This window comes from Oncorhynchus gorbuscha, linkage group LG11 (assembly GCF_021184085.1).
Source record: "Oncorhynchus gorbuscha isolate QuinsamMale2020 ecotype Even-year linkage group LG11, OgorEven_v1.0, whole genome shotgun sequence".
Taxonomy (NCBI): Eukaryota; Metazoa; Chordata; class Actinopteri; order Salmoniformes; family Salmonidae; genus Oncorhynchus; species Oncorhynchus gorbuscha.
The window spans coordinates 47939305-47965301 of NC_060183.1; the positions used below are offsets into that span (position 1 = coordinate 47939305).

Below are 25997 nucleotides of genomic sequence, written 5' to 3' on the forward strand. Positions count from 1 at the left end.
CACATGCTGTTGTGCAAATGGTGTAGACAACAGGTGGAAATTATATGCAATTAGCAAGACACCCCCAATAAAGGAGTGGTTCTGCAGGTGGGGACCACAGACCACTTCTCAGTTCCTATGCTTCCTGGCTGATGTTTTGCTAACTTTTGAATGCTGGTGGTGCTTTCACTTTAGTGGTAGCATGAGACGGAGTCTACAACCCACACAAGTGGCTCAGGTAGTGCAGCTCATCCAGGATGGCACATCAATGTGAGCTGTGGCAAGAAGGTTTGCTGTGTTTGTCAGCGTAGTGTCCAGAGCATGGAGGCGCTACCAGGAGACAGGCCAGTACATCAGGAGACGTGGAGGAGGCCGTAGGAGGGCAACAACCCAACAGCAGGACCGCTACTTCCGCCATTGTGCAAGGAGAGCCCTGCAAAATGACCTCCAGCAGGCCACAAATGTGCATGTGTCTGCTCAAACGGTCAGAAACAGACTCCATGAGGGTGGTATAAGGGCCCGACATCCACAGGTGGGGGTTGTGCATACAGCCCAACACCATGCAGGACGTTTGGCATTTCCCAGAGAACACCAAGATTGGCAAATTCGCCACTGGTGCCCTGTGCTCTTCACAGATGAAAGCATGTTCACACTGAGCACGTGACAGACGTGACAGAGTCTGGAGACGCCATGGAGAACGTTCTGCTGCCTGCAACATCCTCCAGCATGACCGGTTTGGCGGTGGGTCAGTCATGGTGTGGGGTGTGTCACGAACCGTCTCAAAGCCCGTAACAAAGGGAGACAACGTGGAGATAAGGAGTAGCAAAATATATTATATTAATATATATATATATATTTAGTAACTAAAGAAACTAAGTATAATATACAATGGTGTGTGTAATCAGTAATCAGTAGTGTAGGTGAGTGTTTTGCATGCATGAATGTGATAATGCAGGGTGATGAAAGGTGCCAAAGCAAACAAACAAAAGGCCACCAAGAACCACAACACAATCTTGCCTATTGCGTTCTGTACCATCACTCATTCATATATCTTTATGTACATATTCTGTATCCCTTTACACTTGTGTCTATAAGGTAGTAGTTGTGGAATTGATAGGTTAGATTACTCAAGCATTTCGCTACTCTCGCATTAACATCTGCTAACTATGTGTATGTGACAAATACAATTTTAATTTATTTAACTAGATCCCAACTATCTCGGCCATATACGATTCGAGGTCTCGCAGAGAAAAGCATGGACTTGGAAGATGACAAGGGGGTTATCTTCCCTAAAATACGCGTGGATCACATAAGGCCTCATATAGAGGAGACTCGTCGGATCCCTCATAAAATAAAATCAGCAGCCTCCACAGCCTCCACACCAGCAGGTGCAGCCTCCACAGCCACCACACCAGCAGGTGCAGCCTCCACAGCCACCACAGCAGCGGCCTCCACCACCACAGCCACCACACCAGCAGGTGCAGCCTCCACAGCCACCACACCAGCGGACTCCACCTCCACCACACCAGCAGGTGCAGCCTCCACAGCCACCACACCAGCAGACTCCACCTCCACCACACCAGCAGGTGCAGCCACCACACCAGCAGGTGCAGCCTCCACAGCCACCACACCAGCAGGTGCAGCCTCCACAGCCACCACACCAGCAGGTGCAGCCTCCACACCAGCAGGTGCAGCCTCCACAGCCACCACAGCAGCGGCCTCCACCACCACAGCCACCACACCAGCAGGTGCAGCCTCCACAGCCACCACACCAGCGGACTCCACCTCCACCACACCAGCAGGTGCAGCCTCCACAGCCACCACACCAGCGGACTCCACCTCCACCACACCAGCAGGTGCAGCCACCACACCAGCAGGTGCAGCCTCCACAGCCACCACACCAGCAGGTGCAGCCTCAGCCTCTCACAGCCACCACACCAGCAGGTGCAGCCACCCACCAGCAGGTGCAGCCTCCACAGCCACCACACCAGCAGGTGCAGCCTCCACAGCCACCACACCAGCAGGTGCAGCCTCCACAGCCACCACACCAGCAGGTGCAGCCACCACACCAGCAGGTGCAGCCTCCACAGCCACCACACCAGCAGGTGCAGCCTCCACAGCCACCACACCAGCAGGTGCAGCCTCCACAGCCACCACACCAGCAGGTGCAGCCTCCACACCCACCACACCAGCAGGTGCAGCCTCCACAGCCACCACACCAGCAGGTGCAGCCTCCACAGCCACCACACCAGCAGGTGCAGCCTCCACCTCCACCACACCAGCAGGTGCAGCCTCCACAGCCATCACACCAGCATGTGCAGCCTCCACAGCCACCACACCAGCAGGTGCAGCCTCCACCTCCACCACACCAGCAGGTGCAGCCTCCACAGCCACCACACCAGCAGGTGCAGCCTCCACAGCCACCACACCAGCAGGTGCAGCCTCCACAGCCACCACACCAGCAGGTGCAGCCTCCACAGCCACCACACCAGCAGGTGCAGCCTCCACAGCCACCACACCAGCAGGTGCAGCCTCCACAGCCACCACACCAGCAAGTGCAGCCTCCATCTCCACCACACCAGTAGGTGCAGCCTCCACCTCCACCACACCAGCAGGTGCAGTCTCCACCTCCACCACACCAGCAGGTGCAGCCTCCACTCCAGCAGCAGCTACTGATATAAACAAATGTAAGTATGTAATCTCATCAGGATGATCCATTTAAAACTGCTTTTAATCATTTCTTACAATGAAATCAATAAAGTATTTGAAATGCCAAACTGTTATTAATCTATATATTGTAATTAATAAAGTGTTTCAAAATGCTGTACTTTTATTAACATATATGTTCAGATCATTCCTGAGAGAGAAGGGGTGTAGTATCTCCAGATGGGTATGTGGTACCCTTCCTCACCCATGCCAACAAGATGTTACTTCTTGTGGGGTCTTTGCCTTGAAAGTAAGTACGAGAGTATAAGTAATGCACAATTCAAATTTATATTTGTGTCATTCTCAACTTTTGGCCACGACTGTACATGTAAAGATGTATAGACTAGATGACATTATGTTTTGATAGATGACCTGAGCTAACTGTGCCACTTCTGTGGGAAGGTGGACAATAATGAGGAAGACACTATCTTGGTAATTGCTTGTTCACTTCTAAAGGCACATTTTTACAAGTACAAATGTGTATAATCAGTAATATTTCTAGAGGTAGTATTATCTGGTTTGTCTGATTTTTATTTTATCTTGATTTAAGTCAGTTAAGAACAAATTCTTATTTTCAATGATGGCCTAGGAACAGTGGGTTAACTGCCTATTCAGGGGCAGAACGACAGATTTGTACCTTGTCAGCTCAGGGATTATGAACTTGCAACCTTCCGGTTACTAGTCCAATGCTCTAACCACTAGGCTACCCTGATGATGAAATAATTGTAATTCAAAAAATGTATTTCATGTTTTAAATGTGTTAACATTTTTTATCATAAATTTCAGATTGGTTGTAACTGCTGCCCACGATGGTCCCACCAGTCCTGTATGAAAACCATCCCATCAATGGAGGATTATGTCTGCGCTGCCTGTCAGGACGAGGTTAGGCTTGAGGTCCAGGCGACAGTATCACCTGGAAAACTTTCCATAAAAAGTGGACTATATGTCCAGTCGAGGTGTTGCAGCTTTCCAATTTGTTTGTTATTTATTGTCTTTTTATATTTGATTTGTCATTTTACATCTTATTATGCAAAGATTTAAATTTGTACTTCCTATTTAATGTTTGTTAACAAACTTAACCTTCCGTGATATTTTTGTGTTATTGTGTGATAATACACAAATATTATCTTTATTTTCTTAAACATTACAAGATGTTTCTAAAACACTCTAATACACTCTCATTTTGCTTTCAGCCTTGCTGAAATGCCCCCTCCTAATTTCCTTAATTTTGTGGCTGGAATCAAATACTTTCTGTGGAACACAGTAGTGGTCAACATGAGCTACATAAAATTATTCAGAAGTCTGCCAGGCCTTGTAGTCCCAAGATAGAAGGGGGGGGGGGGGTTCGGCAGGCAAGAAAATAGCCTTGCCGAAATCGTTAGTGCCTCACCGCGATCAAACCGATATAAAAAAATTAAATGAAACTCAGCCTAACATTATCAGAAATCTCAATTTTCAAGCAAGTCGCAGCAATGGAGAATTGAGTGCGTGCGCGTTCAAGCAAATCGCAGCAATGAAGAATTGAGTGCGTGCGCATTCACGCGAAGGGGGGAAGAATTCTGGCAGGGGGGAGCTTTTCGGCACAACACCGGAACATCCGCCTGTTGGGGACTCCGCAGAGAATCGTCTGTGGTCTATAGTCTCAAAAAATATAGTCTGTCCAGAATCACCTTGACGACATTTGCCCAATGACAGCGCGCACGCAAATTGGTTCGGCCAATCCTAGTATCCGGCAGTAAAACAGAAGCGCATGTCATTTCTGCTCCTCATGCAATCTACGATGTTTTGTTTGTCTGCGTGATAAAATGGCATATAACTCAGATGGACGAAATGTTATACTTGCCTTTACAACTATTTACAGATGACTATTCTAAAGCGAACTGTGGAGGATGAGCGAGGCGGAAGCCGGTGATGGGTGTATCATGGTGAAATCAGAGGCAAAAAATATTTAATGCGATCCTGAGCTTTTTCTCCTGTGCTGGACAGGGACAATTTCGGCGCATCTTGTCCCAGAGCAACGCGCCTTTCTTTCTCCCATTCAAAGGACTCCCCTCCTCCGTAACAGCAGCCCACCATGGCCCTGGTAACCCTGCAGCGCTCTCCCACCCCCAGCGCGGCATCCACCGCCAGTACCGCAACCACCAACGCGGGGGAGGTAAGTGGAAACTGTCTAGCGCGGGGGCTGTTCGCTATAGGCAGCGCCGTGGAGGAAACGCCGGGGATGCGCCCGATACCCACGTCCCTCACCCACTAGGCCCAGCATAGCAGAGAACGCTTTCAGCTGTCAATAGAATTTTAGAAATGTTGTGACTTTTTATTTAACAAGGCAAAACAGTTTTGTATGGACGTTGTTTAATAGTTGACTTCCTGGAATCCATGGCGTTTAGAATGGTTAACTAGTCCAGCCCCGCGGACGTTAGCTTGTAAACAAAATCTGATCTGGGGATTAGTTACCAGAACAATGCATTCATTGCGTGTGGCAACATTTTATTGCTGCCTTCAGCTTGTGTGGTTTAAAGACAAATATGCGTTTATACAGTAGGTACTTTAATTAAAATATTAACTCAGGCTTTTGCACATTTTGTAAGTAATTTGTTTAAATTAATTTGCTTTGGCTGGCATATGGAATAGAGTGAGATTGATCAGAATAGTACAACTAGCTACTTGCCTATTAATATGCACGGTTACATCACTAGTGAGTCAGGGATGCTGCGGTTGGTACCCGCTCGTTTTAATGGTTCAACTCACTATCAAAATACTACGGTGGCAGGTGTGAGCTAATATTTCAAAACATATGAGATCATAGATAGTGACCTGGTACGGCCAGTAGAGAGCGCTGATACACTGTATTCAATGCAAGTGTATTGAACGTTTAAAATCTAAGTTCAGTTAAAACATACACTGTAGTACATCTCTCCAGCTTCTGATCTCCCTAATAAAGCATATGATGCATTTTTTTGACCATAACTTTCAAAGGCCAATGAACCCATTATGGCTTGAATTCCCATCGTGGCAGTCAATTGCGCACACAAACACACACATGGCTGACTGCTGCAGAAATGATGTCATACTAATTACATCATTAAAGATACTGCTGCAGAAAGGATTTCATACTGAGTTGGTGACCTACAGTATAATCCTGTGTATTCCTCTCTTGTCTACCTGAAAGTATCTAGAGTATGTTGCTACAAGTGATTGGATTAGTTTGAGCTGTTGGATTAGGTAACCTCTTCGACATCTCCACGGGTCAAGCACAGAGTTTAGGACTATGTCAGTGCTCTTTTGGGCACCATAACCTCTGTAACCTTTCATGGAACACAGAGAGAGTTTTATGCACAGACCTTACTTAATGCAACAAACAACCACAATTACTCTGCCCTCTGTCTTCAGGAGTTACAGCATTGCTCTAACCATTACTTTACAGTAGGCCTTAGGTCTTTATTGAGTTACTTGTTTACATAAATCAAAAACACCATATTAATGGCCTATATACCCACATCTTTAAAGGGAAGGATTCTCTCTGATGTCCCCACCAGTCGATGGGAATCCTCTGAGACATTGTACTGTGACATTGTGATGAGCTATTATAGCAAGGTCAATGAAGGGAGCATAGGACATAGCAGGTCATAATATGGTCATGTGCTGCTGATGCGCAATCCATGCTGCTGTACTGTCTGCACAGCCATGATGGAAGGGTTACTGGTTTGTGTTTCTAGTGGGCTACACTATATGTAAAGTTTCTCTTTGTATTTGTCTTGCAGGATTTTGGGAGTGATGATGACCGGAGAGCAAATCAGAGGTAAGCCCCCCCCCCCCTCCCATATTTCCCTGAGAAGCTGTGCATGCACAGACATAGCGTCCCACCTGGCCAGCATCTGGTGAAATTGCAGAGCGTAAAATTCAAACTACAGAATTATAAATATTTAACTTTCATAAAATCACAAGTGTAACACATAAAAATAAATCTTCACTTCTTGTTAATCCAGCCGCTGTGTCAGATTTCAAAAAGGCTTTGTGGCGAAAGCACACCATGCGATCGTCTGAGGACAGCGCCCCCGCATACAAAAGCATGAAAAACATATTTCAACCAGGCGCACCACGACAGTCAGAAACAGCGATATAATAAATGCCTTACCTTTGATGATCTTCTTCTGTTGGCACTCTAAAAGGTTCCAGTTACATCACAAATTGTTTTGTTCAATAATAATGTCCTTCTTTATATCCATAAAAACTCAGTTTAGCTGGCACACTTCAGTCAATAATCCACCCAGTTTCCCGCCATCAAAATGCATACAAAATTAATCCCAAACGTTACTAATAAACTTTTCCAAACAAGTCAAACATTTCTAATCAAACCTTAGGTACTCTAATACATAAATAAACAATAACATTTAAGATGGAGAATCATTATTGTCTTTACCGGAGAAAAATACAAAAGAACGCGCTCTCTTCCACACACTTGGAAACACTACAGCCAAAATGGGAGCCACTTAGAAAAACTACAATTTCTAGCTCATTTTTCCAAAAACCAGCATGAAACTCTTTCTAAAGACTGTTGACATCTAGTGGAAACCCTAGGAACTGCAATCTTGGAGGATTTTGCCCTATCATAAAAGTGACAGCCATTGAAAACAGTGGTAGGCTGAATTTTTCTTTTTTTGGGATGGTTTGTCCTCGGGGTTTCGCCTGCCATATCAGTTTTGGAAACTTGAGAGTGTTTTCTATCCAAATCTACCAATTATATGCATATCCTAGCTTCTGGGCCTGAGTAACAGGCAGTTTACTTTGGGCACGATTTTCATCCGGACGTGAAAATATTGCCCCTTACCCAAGAGAGGTTAAGGATACATTGGAAGGATCTGTTGTGCTCCAGTAGGTGGAGGGGTGGTATACTTTGGCCAGGAGATCGGTGAGTATGTTTCCCAAAGCCTATGGACATTGACCCCTGACCCTGGTCCTGGTGTCAGTGGGAATTCCAGGGTTAGGTTACAGCAGGAGGCACACAGAAATGTCCTGGTGAAATAACATGGATGCTGGTGCTGAATTGCACATATTGTAGGTCTATGTTGGTCTGGATGAAGAATTTATTGTTCTTGTGTTAATGTTATATCCATTAAAAAACAAACTCGGCTAATAAAGAAACGTCCCATTTTCAGGACCCTGTCTTTCAAAGATAATTTGTAAAAATCCAAATAACTTCACAGATCGTAATTGTAAAGAGTTTAAACACTGTTTTCCATGCTTGTTCAATGAACAGCTTACAGACGGTAGGCAATTAAGGTCACGGTTATGAAAACTTAGGACACTAAAGAGGTCTTTCTACTGACTCTGAAAAACACCAAAAGAAAGATGCCCAGGGTCCCTGCTCAATTGCGTGAACGTGCCTTAGGCATGCTGCAAGGAGGCATGAGGACTGCAGATGTGGCCAGGGCAATTAATTGCAATGCCCGTACTGTGAGATGCCTAAGAGAGCGCTACAGGGAGACAGGATGGACAGCTGATCGTCCTTGCAGTGGCAGACCACATGTAACACCACCTGCACAGGATTGATACATCCGAACATCACACCTGCGGGACAGGTACAGGATAACAACAACAACTGCCCGAGTTACACCAGGAACACACAATGCCTCCATCAGTGCTCAGACTGTCCGCCATGGCCAGCGAAGAGCCCGGATCTTAATCCCACCTGTTGGATCGGAGGGTGAGGGCTAGGGCCATTCCCCCCCAGACGTGTCCGGGAACTTGCTGTTGCCTTGATGGATGAGTGGGGTTACATCTCATAGCAAGAACTGGCAAATCTGGTGCAGTCCATGAAGAGAAGATGCACTTCAGTACTTAATGCAGCTGGTGGTCACACCAGATACTGACTGTTACTTTTGATTTTGACCCCCCCCCCCCCTTTGTTCAGGGACACATTATTCCATTTCTGTTAGTCACATGTCTGTGGAACTTTTTCAGTTTGTCTCAGTTGTTGAATCTTGTTATGTTCTTACAAATATTTACAAATGTTAAGTTTGCTGACGCAGTTGACAGTGAGAGGACGTTTCTTTTTTTTACTGAGTTTTGTATAATTATCATCCAATCAGTTGACCCACACCATGATCGCTTGCAAAAGGGATGGAACATCACACACCATTGCAGCCCATTACAGTAGTACATTAAATGTCCCTATCAGAGGACCCTTCTACACCTAGATGTAGGCCTAGTTGTATCCACTGTAACAGTGTTAATGGTTCAACCCAGAGTTAACATTCCCATCAACCGCTATCATACATTCCATCAAACCAGAAACACTATCCAGCTGTATTTCAGAGCTGGGGGTGAGTAGCACAGATGGAATCCTCTGCTCGGCTACAGCAGGATGTGATGTAAGGGTCTTGTTTTGTTCTAGATTAGACTGTCAGAGTTTATTGGTAAGAGAGGTGATAAGACCTATTTGGCCATTGTAGTAGGCCCAGTGTTGGCTGCACACTCTGTTCTCTAGTCCAACCTGGCTGGGCAAGGGAGGTTTCAGCCTTACACAACATATTCCCTCATCTGGTAGACATGATACATACAGGGTGTGTTGAGATTCTAACATTGACAAGGTAGACTACATTCTTGGTGGCACCAGGCAGATAGAGGAATGTTTGAAAGGTGGGATGGAGAGACATTTTGATGATGTAAATTTTTTTCTGCAGAGCTGCTTCTGCCTGCTCTCTTGGAGGATGAGAGAAGTTTGTAAGTCGCTCTGGATAAGAGCGTCTGCTAAATGACTTAAATGTAAATGTAAATGTAAATGTAAAAAAACAACACAAAAACCACACAGAAACTAAACCAAATGATATGAGGGGTTTTGTATCCAGCATCATTACATGTTCTTTTTTAGTTAAAAGGCTAAAACCAGGTGCTGCAGGGGATCTGCGGTCAGATCAAAAATAATCATTTATATTTCATATTTGTTTTATATTACTAACAGTTTAAACCAATTTTGTCCAAAGGGTCTGGAATATGTTTTTAGAGGGTGTAGGATTGCAGGATATCAGCTTTTAAAGCTGAAACAACTAAAAAATCTCTGCCCCATGATGACGTGTAAAATTGCAGGGCATTTGTTTGAAAACTGCAACATTTTCTCTCCGATGCCAAGAGGCGGGCCTTTAAAATGTTCCTTCCCAGGGCCCGAGACTTGGTTAGTCCGGTCATTCACTGCTGAAGTCCTAGTAACACCTTTTATCGAACTCTAGTTGTGTTCTGATTATGAGGGGATCCCTGATGAATTTGCTATTACAAAAAGAGTCCCCGGCCCCAAAACGTTTGGACCCCTGAGCTGAAACAAAGACTTTTGTGTTAATAATGATAGTCACCAACCCAGATACACACTGTAGGGCGGAATAGTCACACCATTGATTATTGAAGAGTCTGTTTTGGAAGCGGCTCAGCCTAATCCACGTTAGACCTGCTCATCTCATCCTCTCTCAGTCCTGTGGACCCAGTGATGTCAGTGAGTCTGCCTCTCTGAGCAGGTTAGCGTTTTTAATCATGAATCTTGTTCTTTAGCCAGCTCTACAGTTGTCACTAGATAGCACAGCCACAGTCATACATCTGACTTTAAACCTAAACTTAACCACATTGCTATCCCTAATGTCTAACCTTAAATGTTTTTGTTTTAAAGAATTTTTACAATATAGCCAATTTTGACTTTGCAGCTGGCATATCTAATGGGAAATGGCTCAGTTCTGCCTCCAGAACAATACTCGTGACAATAAACTTCAACCTGCCCCCTCTGAAGGCCATACTGTATCACAGGCAGAAACCTGATCCACATTCAACCCTCCAGCAGCCCTTGGTTCTCACAGCACCCTGCTTGCCTCAGCCAGAAACCCCAAGTACCAGACAGAGTTATGCAACAGCCAAGGAGAGTGCTCACCGTGTGTGTGTGTGTGTGTGTGTGTGTGTGTGTGTGTGTGTGTGTGTGTGTGTGTGTGTGTGTGTGTGTGTGTGTGTGTGTGTGTGTGTGTGTGTACATGCAGGGACTTAGAAAGGGGAGATCTCCTTGGTATGTGTGTTGTCTAACTAGTGGCTTTCTTAAATTGCTTCAACCTCTATGTCTGGAATATGATGGACTTGGATGTGTTCTGTGAACGAGTTGTGGTTCATACACAGTTGAATATGTCACTCAATGAGTAGTATGTTTCCTTTGGCTCAGTGTCTCATCAGGGATCCTTCATGTCAAACAGCCTCCACTCTACAGACGCGTGCTTTGTAGACTAAAGCTGAGCCGAGCTAGATTCCCTGCCACCCAACCCAGCCAACGCGAAATATGCTTGAATAGAGCTTTTGTGGAGGAGTGTTGCGGAGGGAGTGCTGATTGCTCAAGCGCGCGCTGTGAGGAAGAGATAAGCAGCAGAGCTGAGCAGACACAGCAGAAGTCTGAAGACTAATCCTCACAACTCAGACGGACAGGAGGGAGAGACACACACCAGACCAAGACAGGATACATGATCAGACTAGTTCAACCCAATCTTGGCCTTTTTACACGAGGAAAAAAAAAGAAACCCAAGGCAATCTTGGCTATTGTGCTTCAGAAGCCAAATGTAGTTTTTGAGGCATACAATGGTTGTGAATGCTATAAAGCTATGATTTCTGAGGAAGCCAGGAGACAAGAGAGCTACTGAGGGAGAGATCCAGTAACCAGCATCAGGATGCATCTTGTGGTGGAGCCCTCGCAGGAAGCCATGCTCACCATGCTGCCTCACTTTGTGGAGAACGCAGTCCGGACTCAGAGCGAGATCTACCGAATGTAAGTCTTCAGCACACTCACTCCAGGAGAGGCAATCCTAAGTGTTTCTGTCACTGGCATTATTACCTTGATAAGTGTTAGCAAAGATGGTTTGAATGGTAGTAACTTGGAAGTGCATGTATTGTGTGACCTGCATTTTCTGTTTATTAGTCATTGGTATAAAAACATTTTTTAAAGTGTAACATTCATTTTTATAGCTCTGTGCATTTCATGTCCTAGAGACATGGGCATTAGCTCTGATTTGTTCTCAGTAATAGTGTAATGGACGGATTAGCAGTAGCTGGAGCATATTCCATAAACCGTTAGGTCTATACATCCATCTGTCACTCTTGTTTCTGGATTGTGATTATTGATGCAGTACATCCCAATTTAGAGCACTTTGGACATTTTGAAAGATGGGCTACATATTATGTACCCAACTGATTTCCTATCGTACCCCACTCTCTGACCTCTTGACCGAGGCCACCCTCACCGTCATCGTCTTTTCAGGACATTCTGAAAAGAAACAATACGACGTAACAGCTGAACAGAAACAAAAGCTCTTGTGACGGACCCACTCTGTCATACCGGTCTTTGTGTGGTGGCAGAGCGAGAGGGCAGCCTGCCTGTTAACAAAGCCCAGCTCTGTTCCTTTTGGTCAATGTTATGGCCAGTGAACACTTAGCTCTGTTTCTCCTGGACATTGTGGAGTCCAAGGAAAACCTAGCTTTTATCCGGGGGTGGTCAGTGCCTCCAGCACAGGGCAGTCAGGAGAGCCCATCCCTGGCCAGACAAGGGAGGGATGGTGCTGGCCAGACAAGGGGGGATGGTTCTGGCCAGACAAGGGAGGGATGATGCTGGCCAAACAAAGGGGGGATGGTGCTGGCCAGACAAGGGGGGATGGTGCTGGCCAAACAAAGGGGGATGGTGCTGGCCAGACAAGGGGGATGGTGCTGGCCAGACAAGGGGGGATGGTGCTGGCCAGACAAGGGGGATGGTGCTGGCCAGACAAGGGAGGGATGGTGCTGGCCAGACAAGGGGGGATGGTGCTGGCCAGACAAGGGAGGGATGGTGCTGGCCAGACAAGGGGGATGGTGCTGGCCAGACAAGGGGGGATGGTGCTGGCCAGACAAGGGAGGGATGGTGCTGGCCAGACAAGGGAGGGATGGTGCTGGCCAGACAAGGGAGGGATGGTGCTGGCCAGACAAGGGAGGGATGGTGCTGGCCAGACAAGGGGGGGGATGGTGCTGGCCAGACAAGGGGGGATGGTGCTGGCCAGACAAGGGGGGATGGTGCTGGCCAGACAAGGGGGGGATGGTGCTGGCCAGACAAGGGAGGGATGGTGCTGGCCAGACAAGGGAGGGATGGTGCTGGCCAGACAAGGGAGGGATGGTGCTGGCCAGACAAGGGACATATTACAGTGGTGGGCACAATTATCTCCCCCACCCCCTCCCCGAAAGGTCAGGGGACCTAATCACGTTCTGTCAGTTCATCATCTGAGGGGAATATTTCATCAAGGAAAGGTCTCTAAAGTCTGCTGACATTCACTTACTGATGAGCTCGGAATGTCCTTTTCTGCTGGTCACTGAACCTTTGAGAAGCAATTAACAGCCATCCCACCCTATCTCTTTCTCTCACTGTAGCTCTGCTCCCTGATTCTGCCCTCGGTACATTTCGACATTTCCAGGTCATTGTCTCCATTCCTGGCTCTAGAGAAAAACAGCCTCACTTATTGATAAGTGAGAAGAATACTGTGGGTTGGACAGTTAATTGAACCACATCAACCTTATGATATTCTACAGTAGAGTTTCCACATAACTTTCTATGGCTGTTTTACTTCACTGAAGTGAACTCACTGGTGTCTGTCACAGACATGGGAAGTAAAGTAAGGCTAAGGCTGTTTTACTTCACTGAAGTGAACTCACTGGTGTCTGTCACAGACATGGGAAGTAAAGTAAGGCTAAGACTGTTTTACTTCACTGAAGTGAACTCACTGGTGTCTGTCACAGACATGGGAAGTAAAGTAAGGCTATGGCTGAGTAGTTTTGCGACAACAGACATTCTGTTAATCTGTAGACCTACGTAAATGGAGCACAACAAAACGGGGAAGGGAGAACGAACAGGTGTAGAATCGAGTGAATATTTCTAATGTCCTCTGAGTAGAATGCCGTAGAAGTACAGTGAGCCACAGACACTGCTTAAGCTGTTCAAGCAGTATAATGATTTGCCCAACACTCTATTTAGGTTTTCTGATGATATGTTGCCTACTTACAGTACAGTATGTGCTCTTTCTTTCACTTCTCAAATTAATGCTTCCCCATTCTCTGTGTTACATCATAAAACCACTAGATACTGATGCAGTCTGAGACGTCTGTAAACCCTGTTTCCCTGTCTGCCTGTGTGTGTTTCCCTGTCTGTCTGTCTGTCTGTGTGTGTTACAGCCTCAGCGAGAGCTTCTTCATGGTCAAAGGAGCTGCCCTTTTCCTGCAGCAGGGCACCAATGCACAGGGACCCAAGACACCCACACACCACAAACTCGCAGGTAACTACAAACACTCTTGACACACACTGAGCCTGTTGTTCAGTGAACCGTGACAATGCCACTGCTAAAGCTCCATGCAAAGAAAAGGTCATATTTGCTGAGGTTGGGTTGGCTTTTGTGGTTGAGCCTGTGTTTAACCCATGTTCACTGAATGATTACCTGGCCTTTGATTGAGTGCCCCCAAGGCAGGTATTGCTTTTAGCAGTAAAGGGGCTTTGTAGATCTGGTTTTCTAGATCCTGCTTGTTTGATTTTCCCATCAAGATGTTACATAAACTCACCTAGCTGGACTAACCAACCCGCAGTGCAGCTGATGTTACCTCGGTGGTGTGTATGCACCCGTAGGCATATGTGTGCCTGATACAGCATGTCTCATAGCAGGGTTGTTGTTGACATTTGTTCGATTGGGGAGTGCTAGCCCTTCATTTTGGAGTCCAAACACACCCCTCCCCTCTCCTCCCCTATGATACGCAGGTTACACACAAGATCAATGTGAGGAGCATTCCAGATTCCTTGATTACATCACCAGGCGTTCAAGTCCATGCTTAGGTCTGATAAACCTTGGGTTTGTCTGTGTGTTTACGCATATGACTGACTGTTTCTGCATGTTTGTATCAGTTTAGCCAACGGTTGTACTTGAGATTAGATGTTCTGGTACACCGTTCCCAATTATTTTCATGTCCCGTCATGAGATGTTCAGGCTTTGCTCTGCCGTGTGTAACTTCTGTATAGACGTGTGTTGCTGTGGTTGGAATTGGATCAACCTGCAGGAGGGCATCTAAATAGGAGCCTGGATAGCTGAGCTGGAAATAGTTCTACAAGTTATGGCTGATGAGTAGATCGGTTTGATTGATCGGGACACACCACCCGAAGTAGTTGGATGATGGTATGTGGTTCTCTTCTCTCCTAGGTGACTTACCGCAACACCTGCAGGTCATGATTAACACCCTCCGCTCTGAGGACCGCATTAAACTGGTGAGTCAAATCCTAACAAATGTACTTACCACCCATATTGATTGACGCACAGATGCTACACAGTGCAACCTATTCCTCCTGCTGTAACCCAGGCTGTACGGTTAGAGAGCGGTTGGTCTGACCGCGTGCGGTACATGGTTGTGGTCTACACCAGTGGTCGCCAGGACACCGAGGAGAATATCCTGCTAGGGATGGACTTCACCGATAAGGACCGGTACCCACTTGTCTTTCCTCCTCAGCCAGCAGTGTTAGACTACAATGTGGTTTGTTGTTGTCTTAGAGAAATGGTTGATTCTGTTGTATTTTTCCCAGTAAAAGCTGCTCTATCGGGATGGTGCTACCGCTGTGGAGCGATACGAAGATCCATTTGGATGGAGATGGGTAAGTGCTGCTCTTCTACATTTTACATTTGAGTCATTTAGCAGCCGCTCTTAACCAGAGAGACTTACATCTTCAGATATCTAGGTGGGGCAACCACATCACAGGCATAGAAAGGACATTTTGCCTCTATAACGTGGCTGTCAGTAGAGTTGCCCCCCACATGGAACTTTCCACAAAGGTACGGTATGTGTCACACGCAGTACATCCCACAAACAACCAAGCTGGATTCACACAGTCAACCATGAAGTATCTCTGCTCGTTATGCCCGTTCAAACGGCTCAGCCCTGTAAGGGACGCAGAATGAGTTACTTTGCCCTCCAGTGGGCAGTACAGCGAACTACAGCCGTTTTCATCCCTCCATGTGGCGGATGAGCTCTTGCTGAGCTGTTAAAGTCATCCCTCTCTCTCTATGCTGGAGGAATGTTCCATTGGTTTGTTTCCTGAATAGCACCCCGAGCCACTATAGCTCAGCCCTGTTTGTGTTTTCAAACCACTCTCTCTATCTCCCTCTCTCTGTCCATGAACCCAACCTAATCCTTCATCCTCCCATCTTCTCTCTCCTCAAGAGGATTTAGTGTAACCACAGGAGGACGGTCGCATGTCTTCAAGCCTGTGTCTGTGCAGGCCATGTGGTAAGTGTCTGTTTTGTGTTTTTAATTTCTACTGTGTTTGGGTACTTCAGAATATCATTGTCTGGTGACCTTATATTCCCTGAAACCATAGTGACTGTCTGTGGACAGTACTGTACATTACCACCTTGGGCTTGTGGTGTTGGTTTCATCTTAATATCAACAATCAATGGAATGAAAATCATAAACTACTAGTTGAACTATTCAGGCTGGTAACACTGTGATGCTGGAGACAAAAAACGCTGACAGTGTCCATGCACCATCTACTGGTAAATGGACGTTACAATTTGCTTTCATTCTTAACAGATTCATATTTTCTCTGGATCTGACAAGCCGCCTTAATAATGTGCTCTGAATTTCCTGCCGTCGTTAAAAATCAATGATCCAAAGACTGACTCTCCATGTCATTAGATCAGTGGAATAGCTACTGACCAGTTGCTGTTGTGAGCCTGTATTATGACTGAGAGCTTCTGCTACCGGCGTGTCTTCAGGTCTGCCCTGCAGATCCTCCATAAGGCATGCGAGGTGTCTCGCAGGTACAACTACTTCCCCGGGGGCATGGCCCTCACCTGGATGGGCTTCTATGAGAGCTGTATCACCTCCGAGCAGAGCTGCATCAACGAGTGGAACGCTATGACCGACCTGGAGACCACGCGGCCCGACTCACCTGCCATGTTCGTCGACCGGTAAGACCTCACTCATCCGATTTAGCAAAGTTCACTTCAGTTGACTTTAGTATGATTCATTTCCAGTTGCATTTCCAATCTCAGAAGGTACTGTTTGTCCATTATGGTGTTAAACGGGCCTTTTCTGTTGAAATGAAATGTGCTGGTTACATTCATAATTGTCTTAATGTATTGACGCATGTTGAACAGGCCAACGGAGAGCGAGAGAACCGAGTGTGCAATCAAAGCCAAACTACGCACCATCATGATGTTCCGTGACCTGGAGAATGTCACTTCCAAGGAGGTATTGTGAGCCCCAAACGTATTGGGGCGGTGACACGTTTGTCCTTGTTTTGGCTCTGAAATGCCACAATGTCTGAGGTTAAAGTGCAGACTGTCATCTTTCATTTGAGGGTATTTTCATCCATGTTGGGTGAACCGTTAAGAAATTACAGCACTTTTTGTACATAGTTCCTCCCAACTTCAGTACCATGGCGCAACCTAATACCCGATATGTCCCCACCAGATCCGTGTGGAGCTGGAGCAGCATATGAGCTGTAACCTGAAGGAGTACAAAGAGTTCATCGACAACGAGATGCTGCTGATCCTGGGTCAGATGGACAAAGCCACACTCATCTTCGACCACCTCTACTTGGTAAGAACCTTTCTTGACATCCTAATGGTCTCTTTGTATCCATTAAGGAAAAAAGGAAACCGCACACGGCTCTTGATAGTATCACTGATCTTTAATAAGCTTACGTGTCGGCCTCACGGCCTTCGTCAGAGCTTTTGAGGGTTAAATAAAATCATTTACACCGTTATGTAGACCTAGCCACACCCACATCCGTTCCACGCACGGAAAGGGGTTGGAGGCGAAGGAAAGAACAAATGAGTGCTACCGAATATAACAATATACACTGCTCAAAAAAATAAAGGGAACACTAAAATAACACATCCTAGATCTGAATGAATGAAATATTCTTATTAAATACTTTTTTCTTCACATATTTGAATGTGCTGACAACAAAATCACACAAAATGATCAATGGAAATCACATGTATCAATCCATGGAGGTCTGGATTTGGAGTCACACTCAAAATTAAAGTGGAAAACCACACTACAGGCTGATCCAACTTTGATGTAATGTCCTTAAAACAAGTCAAAATGAGGCTCAGTAGTGTGTGTGGCCTCCATGTGCCTGTATGACCTCCCTACAATGCCTGGGCATGCTCCTGATGAGGTGGCGGATGGTCTCCTGAGTGATCTCCTCCCAGACCTGGACTAAAGCATCCGCCAACTCCTGGACAGTCTGTGGTGCAACGTGGTGTTGGTGGATGGAGCGAGACATAATGTCCCAGATGTGCTCAATTGGATTCAGGTCTGGGGAACGGGCGGGCCAGTCCATAGCATCAATGCCTTCCTCTTGCAGGAACTGCTGACACACTCCAGCCACATGGGTCTAGCATTGTCTTGCATTAGGAGAAACCCAGGGCCAACCGCACCAGCATATGGTCTCACAAGGGGTCTGAGGATCTCATCTCGGTATCTAATGACAGTCAGACTACCTCTGGCGAGCACATGGAGGGCTGTGCGGCCCCCCAAAGAAATGCCACCCCACACCATGACTGACCCATCGCCAAACCGGTCATGCTGGAGGATGTTGCAGGCAGCAGAACATTCTCCACGGCGTCTCCAGACTCTGTCACATCTGTCACATGTGCTCAGTGTGAACCTGCTTTCATCTGTGAAAAGCACAGAGCGCCAGTGGCGAATTTGCCAATCGTGGTGTTCTCTGGCAAATGCAAAACGTCCTGCACGGTAATGGGCTGTAAGCACAACCCCCACCTGTGGACGTCGGGCCTTCATACCACCCTCATGGAGTCTGTTTCTGACCGTTTGAGCAGACACATGCACATTTGTGGCCTGCTGGAGGTCATTTTGCAGGGCTCTGGCAGTGCTCCTCCTTGCATAAAGGTGGAGGTAGCGGTCCTGCTGCTGGGTTGTTGCCCTCCTACGGCCTCCTCCACATCTCCTGATGTACTGGCATGTCTCCTGGTAGCGCCTCCATGCTCTGGACACTACGCTGACAGATACAGCAAACCTTCTTGCCACAGCTCGCATTGATGAGCTGCACTACCTGAGCCACGTGTGTGGTTTGTAGACTCCGTCTCATGCTACCACTAGAGTGAAAGCACAGCCAGCATTCAAAAGTGACCAAAACATCAGCCAGGAAGCATAGGAACTGAGAAGTGGTCTGTGGTCACCACCTGCAGAACCACTCCTTTATTGGGGGTGTCTTGCTAATTGCCTATAATTTCCACCTGTTGTGTATTCCATTTGCACTGCACAACAGCATGTGAAATGTATTGTCAATCAGTGTTGCTTCCTAAGTGGACAGTTTGATTTCACAGAAGTGTGATTGACTTGGAGTTACCTTGTGTTGTTTAAGTGTTCCCTTTATTTTTTTGAGCAGTGTACATTTCATAAATATTCAAATAAAGTGTGTAAATAAGACATATTAAACACGTCTGTAAAACCACAATGAGGACATAGACCTACCGAGCAAGTTTTCTGTAATCATTGGGTACATCGTACGAAAAACATCAGAGTCATCTGAAATAGGGGAATAATTCATGTTCAAATTCATAGGCATTTCATGATTAAGTCCTTTAACATTCTCTTTTACTCAGCGTATTATTAATATCCCCTCCCCTGTCTCATATCTTAACTTTCTCTTTGCCACAAAATCTAAAGGTAGAAATGTCCTGCTTTAGGTCATTAAAATGTACTGCGACTGGATAATTCCTGTCCTTTCTCCTGATCAAACTTTTTATGTTCAGTGATTCTCTGTTTGAGAGAACAAGAGGTTTTACCTACATAGCACAGCCCAGCCCACATGGGCATTTAATAATGTAAATAACATGGGTGGTGGAACACGTAATAATCTCATTTATTTTGAACCGTTTTCCTGTGTTTGGGTGGCAGAAATATTCACACTTCCTCATTATTGTTGCACTGTGCGCATCCTCTGCATTTATAGCTACCATTTGGTAGAGGGTGTAAAAGAGCCTGGCTGATTTTCTTTTGTGGCTGACAGTTGGCATGAACCAATTTATCGTGTGTAAATTGCGACCTCACCTATAGACAATAAGTGGTGGATATTTTAAAATTCAGCCGGCCAAGCCGGGTCCGATGATTAAAATATGCCAGTGTTTCTTGACCGCATCTCCCACTTTTCGCGAGTTCAAAGTATATGTGGTTGTGAACATTACAGAGTGTTCTTTAGCTTTACCGGGTCTTTTTTTGTCGCAGTTCATCTCGTGTTTTTCCCAATGCCAAATGAAGAGCTTCATCCACACATTGTGGGCAATAGCCTCTTCTTAGAAACCTCATGCGCATCTCTGCTGCTTTTTCTAGATAATCCTCTGTGGAGTGGCATATACAACGCAGTATGAACAACTGGCTTCTTGGAAGTCCTCTTTTTAACGGCTCAGGGTGGAACCTGTCCCCCTGTAATAGTATTTCTGTCCGTTTCTTTTCTATACAGAGTAGTAAACAGGGTTCCATTTGATTTCTCAATCCACATATCGAGGTAATGAACACGCCGAGTGTCATATTCAATAGAGAATTTGAGATTGGGGTCAATGTCATTGAGGAGTCCCATTAAAATCTGACAGCTCTTTTTTCGTTCCTTCCCATATGCAAAAAAATGTCGTCAATATATCGATACCGCTTCAGGGCTTTATTCAAAAATGGATTTTCATTTTCTTTATTAACAAAACGTTCTTCAAGAAGACCCACATAGAGGTTAGCATAGCTCGGAGCGAATGTGGAGCCCATGGATGTTCCATTCGTTTGGAGGTAGTATTCACCATCAAACCTGAAATAGTTCTACGTCAAAACATATTCAGCTCTAAAAATACATTTAGTTGGTGGATATTCGAGAGTATCTCTGTCTCCCAAATAGTGAGCTAGGGCTGCCCGCCACCCCACATGGGGAATGCTGGTATATAGACCCTTGACATCTTTTCCATATAATGGCAATGCTTGCACGTGAGTTTTAATAAAAATGTCTACGAAGTTAGAGAACAACTCTAGCATTGAGCCTATTCCTGCAACCACTGGTCTGCCTGGATAATTGCCTTGTTGTGTTTTAGGTTTGTGTAATTTCGGGCAAAATGTACAAGCATGGATGTATGGCACATTTGCAGCAAAGATATTCAGGTTTTGAGATGAGGTGGTTTAATAGGGCTCCAGATTAGAGCATATTTCCCTTCCCACCTGTGTGGGATCAACACTCGGTTTTCTATAGAAACGTTCATTGCTCAGTTGTCTCTGAATTTTTTTCTTTACATTTTTCATAGTCTAAAACAACCACAGCACCCCCCTTATCCGCAGGTTTAATAACCAAAGAAGAATCTTTCATTAATTAAGTGCCTGTTCTTCTGTTCTAGTGAGATTCTTCTGAATGTGGTTTGTTTGTCTCCTATATACTGACATCACTTCTTGTTCTACTAACCAACAATCGGTATTAATCGAGGAGTTGTTAACCATGGGACAGAATTTGCTACTGGGCTTAAAATGGGTACCAGTTCTTTGATGTGTTTCTAGGCCTGAAACAGTGCTTTGCGAAAACACATGCTTAAGTTTAATCTTGTGAAATAATTTAAACAGATCTAATTTCGTATCGAATGGTTTATCTGTACATGTAGGTACAAAAGAGAGGCCCTTAGGGCAGCAGGTAGCCTAGCGGTTAAGAGCGTTGGGCCAGTAAACAAAAGATCGCTGGTTCGAATCCTGAGCAGACTGTGAAAAATCTGCTTATGTGCCGTTGAGCAAGGCACTAAACCCTAATTGCTCCTGTAAGTCACTCTGGATGACTCTGCTAAATGACTCAAATGTAACTACCGTCCTCCTCGCTAACCTCTGAACTCCTGCCACACCTCTCACTGTAACCCTGGTGTAGTTACAGTTCATCCACACATTGTGGGCAATAGCCTCTTCTTAGAAACCTCATGCGCATCTCTGCTGCTTTTTCTAGATAATCCTCTGTGGAGTGGCATATACAACGCAGTATGAACAACTGGCTTCTTGGAAGTCCTCTTTAACGGCTCAGGGTGGAAGCTGTCCCCCTGTAATAAGAGTATTTCTGTCTGTTTCTTTTCTATACAGAGTAGTAAACAGGGTTCCATTTGATTTCTCAACAGTGCTTTGCGAAAACACATGCTTAAGTTTAATCTTGTGAAATAATTTAAACAGATCTACTTTCGTATCGAATGTTTTATCTGTACATGTAGGTACAAAAGAGAGGCCCTTAGGGCAGCAGGTAGCCTAGCGGTTAAGAGCATTGGGCCAGTAACCGAAAGATCGCTGGTTCGAATCCCGAGCAGACTGTGAAAAATCTGCTTATGTGCCACTGAGCAAGGCACTAAACCCTAATTGCTACTGTAAGTCACTCTGGATGACTCTGCTAAATGACTCAAATGTAACTACCGTCCTCCTCGCTAACCTCTGAACTCCTGCCACACCTCTCACTGTAACCCTGGTGTAGTTACAGTTCATTTCACCCCTGTAACCTGACTACGTTGTCTTGATGTGCATTCCTTTGTTTGTTTCTTCTCTAGGGCTCTGAGTGGAATGCCTCCAATCTAGAGGAACTACGGGACTGTGGGTGAGTGGGCGTCTCACAAACACTAAAGTTATGTCTAGAACTGCTCCCTAACCGCCGGCTCACAAACATAGCGTTGTATTATTCTGTAATCTCAAGGACTATACATGTCTGTCAGGTCCTTGTTGAATCTCTCCTCCAAAAGACCTACCAATACAAAAAGGTCTGTTTGTTAGAACATCGCTAGCACCACTGAACTAAAGACTGACATGTTTTTTTTCTTCTTGATGCAGTGTGGGCCACATCCTCAACGTGACCAGGGAGATAGACAACTTCTTCCCGGGCATGTTCACCTACCACAACATCCGGGTGTACGACGAGGAGGCCACAGACCTGCTGGCCCACTGGAACGAGACCTACAACTTCATTGTCCGAGCCAAGTGAGTGCCTACTTCTCAAAACAAACTGAACCCTACTCCTTGAACGGCTAACATGTATGGGAGCATGTGAAGTATTCACCACAGAACCTCAATAAAGGCAATGTAGTCTACTAAATAGTGGCTAGTGCCTCTGTCTTGGCCGAAGTTCTTCTATAAGCTATGTGGACAGCCTAGTAACTATGGATAAGACCTCTTCTAAATGAGCAGGGTTTTAATGTAAGACGTATTATTTCCCCACAGGAAGAACCAGTCTAAGTGTCTAGTCCACTGTAAGATGGGTGTGAGCCGGTCAGCCTCCACGGTCATAGCGTATGCCATGAAGGAGTATGGCTGGACTCTGGAGAAGGCCTACAACTTTGTGAAGCAGAAGAGGAGCATCGCTCGGCCCAACGCTGGTTTCATGAGGCAGCTGGCCGAGTACGAGGGCATCCTGGACGCTAGGTGAGTCAGTCAGGGTAGACTGGGGCACTATACAGGTATACTGTAAAACTTAAATTAATGAATAGCCCAGGTGTTTATTTGCTTCAATCACACACAACCGGCGCTTATTAGAGACAGGCTTCTATTTGAGCCAGGCGTGTATTTCCTTAATGCACACAGCTTTTGCTCAATAAAATGTTGAAAAGACTACCACATTTGTTTGTGACAAAATATGACCAGTATAAACCTTATAATAACAGATCCATCGCAGATCTGACTTGCGAAGACTAGGCTGCATGTCATCAACCCAATTTCGTACTTTAGCACCATTCTCACTCGCTGAGCCGACCATGTCAAATCACACTGCCGTCTCATCCATGGCAATGATGTTGGTCTCCTTTATCGTGTTTCGCGCAATCTTTACGGTACGGAGGTTCACTAGTAAACAACTCACTTAGACCCAGCGTTTATTTGAAATAGCCGTTTATTTGCTGAAATGTGTGCAGAGGCCCGGCTATTGAAAGGGACAGACTGCTCAGCGTTTTAATTGAAGTTTGACGGTATGTAGGTCTGTTCAGGTATACGGTGCCTTCAGAAAGTACCCCTTGACTTTTCCCACATTTTGTTGTGTTATTTTGTTGTGTTACAGGCTGTAAATGTATTTAATTGAGATTGCGTGCTTAACAAGTCACATAAGTTGCATGGACTCTGTGCAATAAGTGTTAGACATGATTTTTTTGAATGACTACCTCATCTCTGTACACCACAAATACAATTATCTGTCCGGTCCGTCAGTCAAGCGGTGAATTTCAAGCGCAGATTCAACCACAAAGACCAGCGAGGTTTTCCAATGCCTCGCAAAGAAGGGCACCTATTGGTAGATGGGTATTTAAAAAAAAAGCAGACATTGAATATCCCTTTGAGCAGGGTGCAGTTATTAGTTACACTTTGGATGGTGTATTAATACACACAGTCACTACAAAGATACAGGCGTCCTTCCTAACTCAGTTGCCGGAGAGGAAGGAAACCACTCATGGATTTCATCACGAGGCCGATGTTGACATTAAAACCGTTACATGGTTTAATGGCTGTGATGGGAGAAAATTGAGGATGGATCCACAACATTGCATTTACTCCACAATACTAACCTAAATGACAGAGTTAAATGAAGGAAGCCTGTGCAGAATCCATCCGGTTTGCAACAAGGCACTAAAGTAATACTGCAACTAACTTTTTGTCTTGAATACAAAGTGTTATGTTTGGGGTAAATCCAATACAACACATTACCGAGTACCACTCTCCATATTTTCAATCATAATGGTGGCTGCATCATGTTATTGTATTCACCTTTCAGTAGGAGAATAACCTAAAACACAAGGCCAAATCTACGCTGGAGTTGCTTACCAAGGCTACATTGAATGTTCCTGAGTGGCGGAGTTACAATTTTGACTTAAATCGGCTTGTAAATCTATGGCAAGATTTGAAAATGGCTGTCTAGCGATGACAACCAAATTGACAGAGCTTGAATGATAAAACATTTTTAAAAAGTGCAAATATTGTACAATCCAGGTGTGCAAAGCTCTTCGAGACTTACCCAGAAAGACAGCTGTAATTGCTGCCAAAGGTGATGCTAACATGTGTTGACTCAGGGGTGTGAATACTTGTGTAAATGAGATATTTCCGTATTTCATTTTCAATACATTTGAAAAGATATCTAAACATGTTTTCACTGTCATGAGGAATTGTGCGTAAATGGGCGAAGGGGGAAATCTATTTGGAATTCAGGCTGTAACACAAAATGTGTATAAAGCCAAGGGGTATGAATACTTCCTGAAGGCGCTGTGTAACCAGCTGTGCCTTTTCTCTACCATTAATTTACATTCTCACTCCACTGCAGTCCTGAGGAATTCCACCTAACTCGCTGCATAGAGATCAGATCAAATGTGACTGTTAAATTATCACCGTAGCTGTTTAGACGGGGTCAGCTAAGTTAAGCAATCTGTAAGGTTATTTGTGTATTATTATCTTGGTAGAGAGACTGCAGATAATGGCCACAATGTTTATTAGTGGCTAAGCATCTCATTATGTCTATGATGTCTGTCTGTACACATGGTCACTCTAACCCCGCCCCCCGTCCCCCCCTGTCCCCCAGTAAGCAGCGCCACAACAAGCTGTGGAGGCCCGAGGGAGGAGAGGACATCCCAGATGAGGCGTCTGGCCAGTGCTGTGGCGGAGAGGAGACGCCCGTGGAGGGTGAGGCCTGGGGGGGAGAGGGCTGCGGAGCCTCCCCCCTGCCGGAGCTTGGGCCTGGAGGTGGAGCCCTTGGACCCCCTCAACTACAACTACTACTTCAGACGGCTGTCGGACACGGCCCTAGACAGCGAGCCCTCCACCCCAGTGCGTGGTCCTCCCCTGCTGGGCATGGAGAGGGTGTTTATTGAGATCGAGGATGTGGAGAGGGACGCCCTTCTGGAGGACGAGGGCTTCCCCATGGCCCAGCTGGCTCTGCCCGGGGAAGGCACCGCCGCCCAGACCTGTGGGGGCCGCCTGGAGCCCCTGGAGGACATGAGGCTGAGGCTGGAGTTCAGCACGGTGGAGGAGGAGGACGAGGAGGAGGCGCAGAAGGAGGAGGCAGAGATGGCCGCCCTGGCCTGGACTGCTGCAGGAGGAGAGGGAGCGAGAGAGGACGAAGAGAGGAAGGAGCAGGTCAACATGAACCGCTTTAACAACGAGAACGCCAACAACAGTAACCGCCTGGCTGCCAAGCGCAGCTGCCCCGCTACCTTCGACGTGAGTGGGGCAGTCAATAGCTACCTGTATCTATACAAATGGGGGTGTAAAAGTTGGGTTAATTTTGACTTGAACTTGTTTGGGGTTAAGGTTAAAATATT

The 25997-nt window shown here is 45.9% G+C and overlaps 1 protein-coding gene across 3 annotated transcripts in view; it reads left to right on the forward strand.

Annotated features, from left to right (window-relative positions):
- Positions 1–4260: 4260 nt before the first annotated feature.
- Positions 4261–25997, forward strand: part of LOC124048795 (protein phosphatase Slingshot homolog 1-like) — a 28802-nt gene continuing 7065 nt past the window's right edge. Inside the window, exons 1-14 of one of the 3 annotated variants that reach the window (XM_046369882.1) lie at positions 4261–4840; positions 6447–6484; positions 13888–13988; positions 14898–14962; positions 15055–15176; positions 15275–15343; positions 15910–15975; positions 16464–16658; positions 16848–16941; positions 17164–17292; positions 22263–22309; positions 22540–22686; positions 22927–23127; positions 25259–25682. In XM_046369882.1, the coding sequence (XP_046225838.1) occupies positions 4760–4840; positions 6447–6484; positions 13888–13988; positions 14898–14962; positions 15055–15176; positions 15275–15343; positions 15910–15975; positions 16464–16658; positions 16848–16941; positions 17164–17292; positions 22263–22309; positions 22540–22686; positions 22927–23127; positions 25259–25547 (1644 nt within the window). In that variant the 5' untranslated portion in view covers positions 4261–4759 and the 3' untranslated portion in view covers positions 25548–25682. Of the gene's footprint in view, positions 4841–6446; positions 6485–10676; positions 11468–13887; positions 13989–14897; positions 14963–15054; positions 15177–15274; positions 15344–15909; positions 15976–16463; positions 16659–16847; positions 16942–17163; positions 17293–22262; positions 22310–22539; positions 22687–22926; positions 23128–25258; positions 25897–25997 lie in introns of those variants that run through there. The other 2 variants (XM_046369883.1, XM_046369881.1) reach the window with 2 other exon arrangements.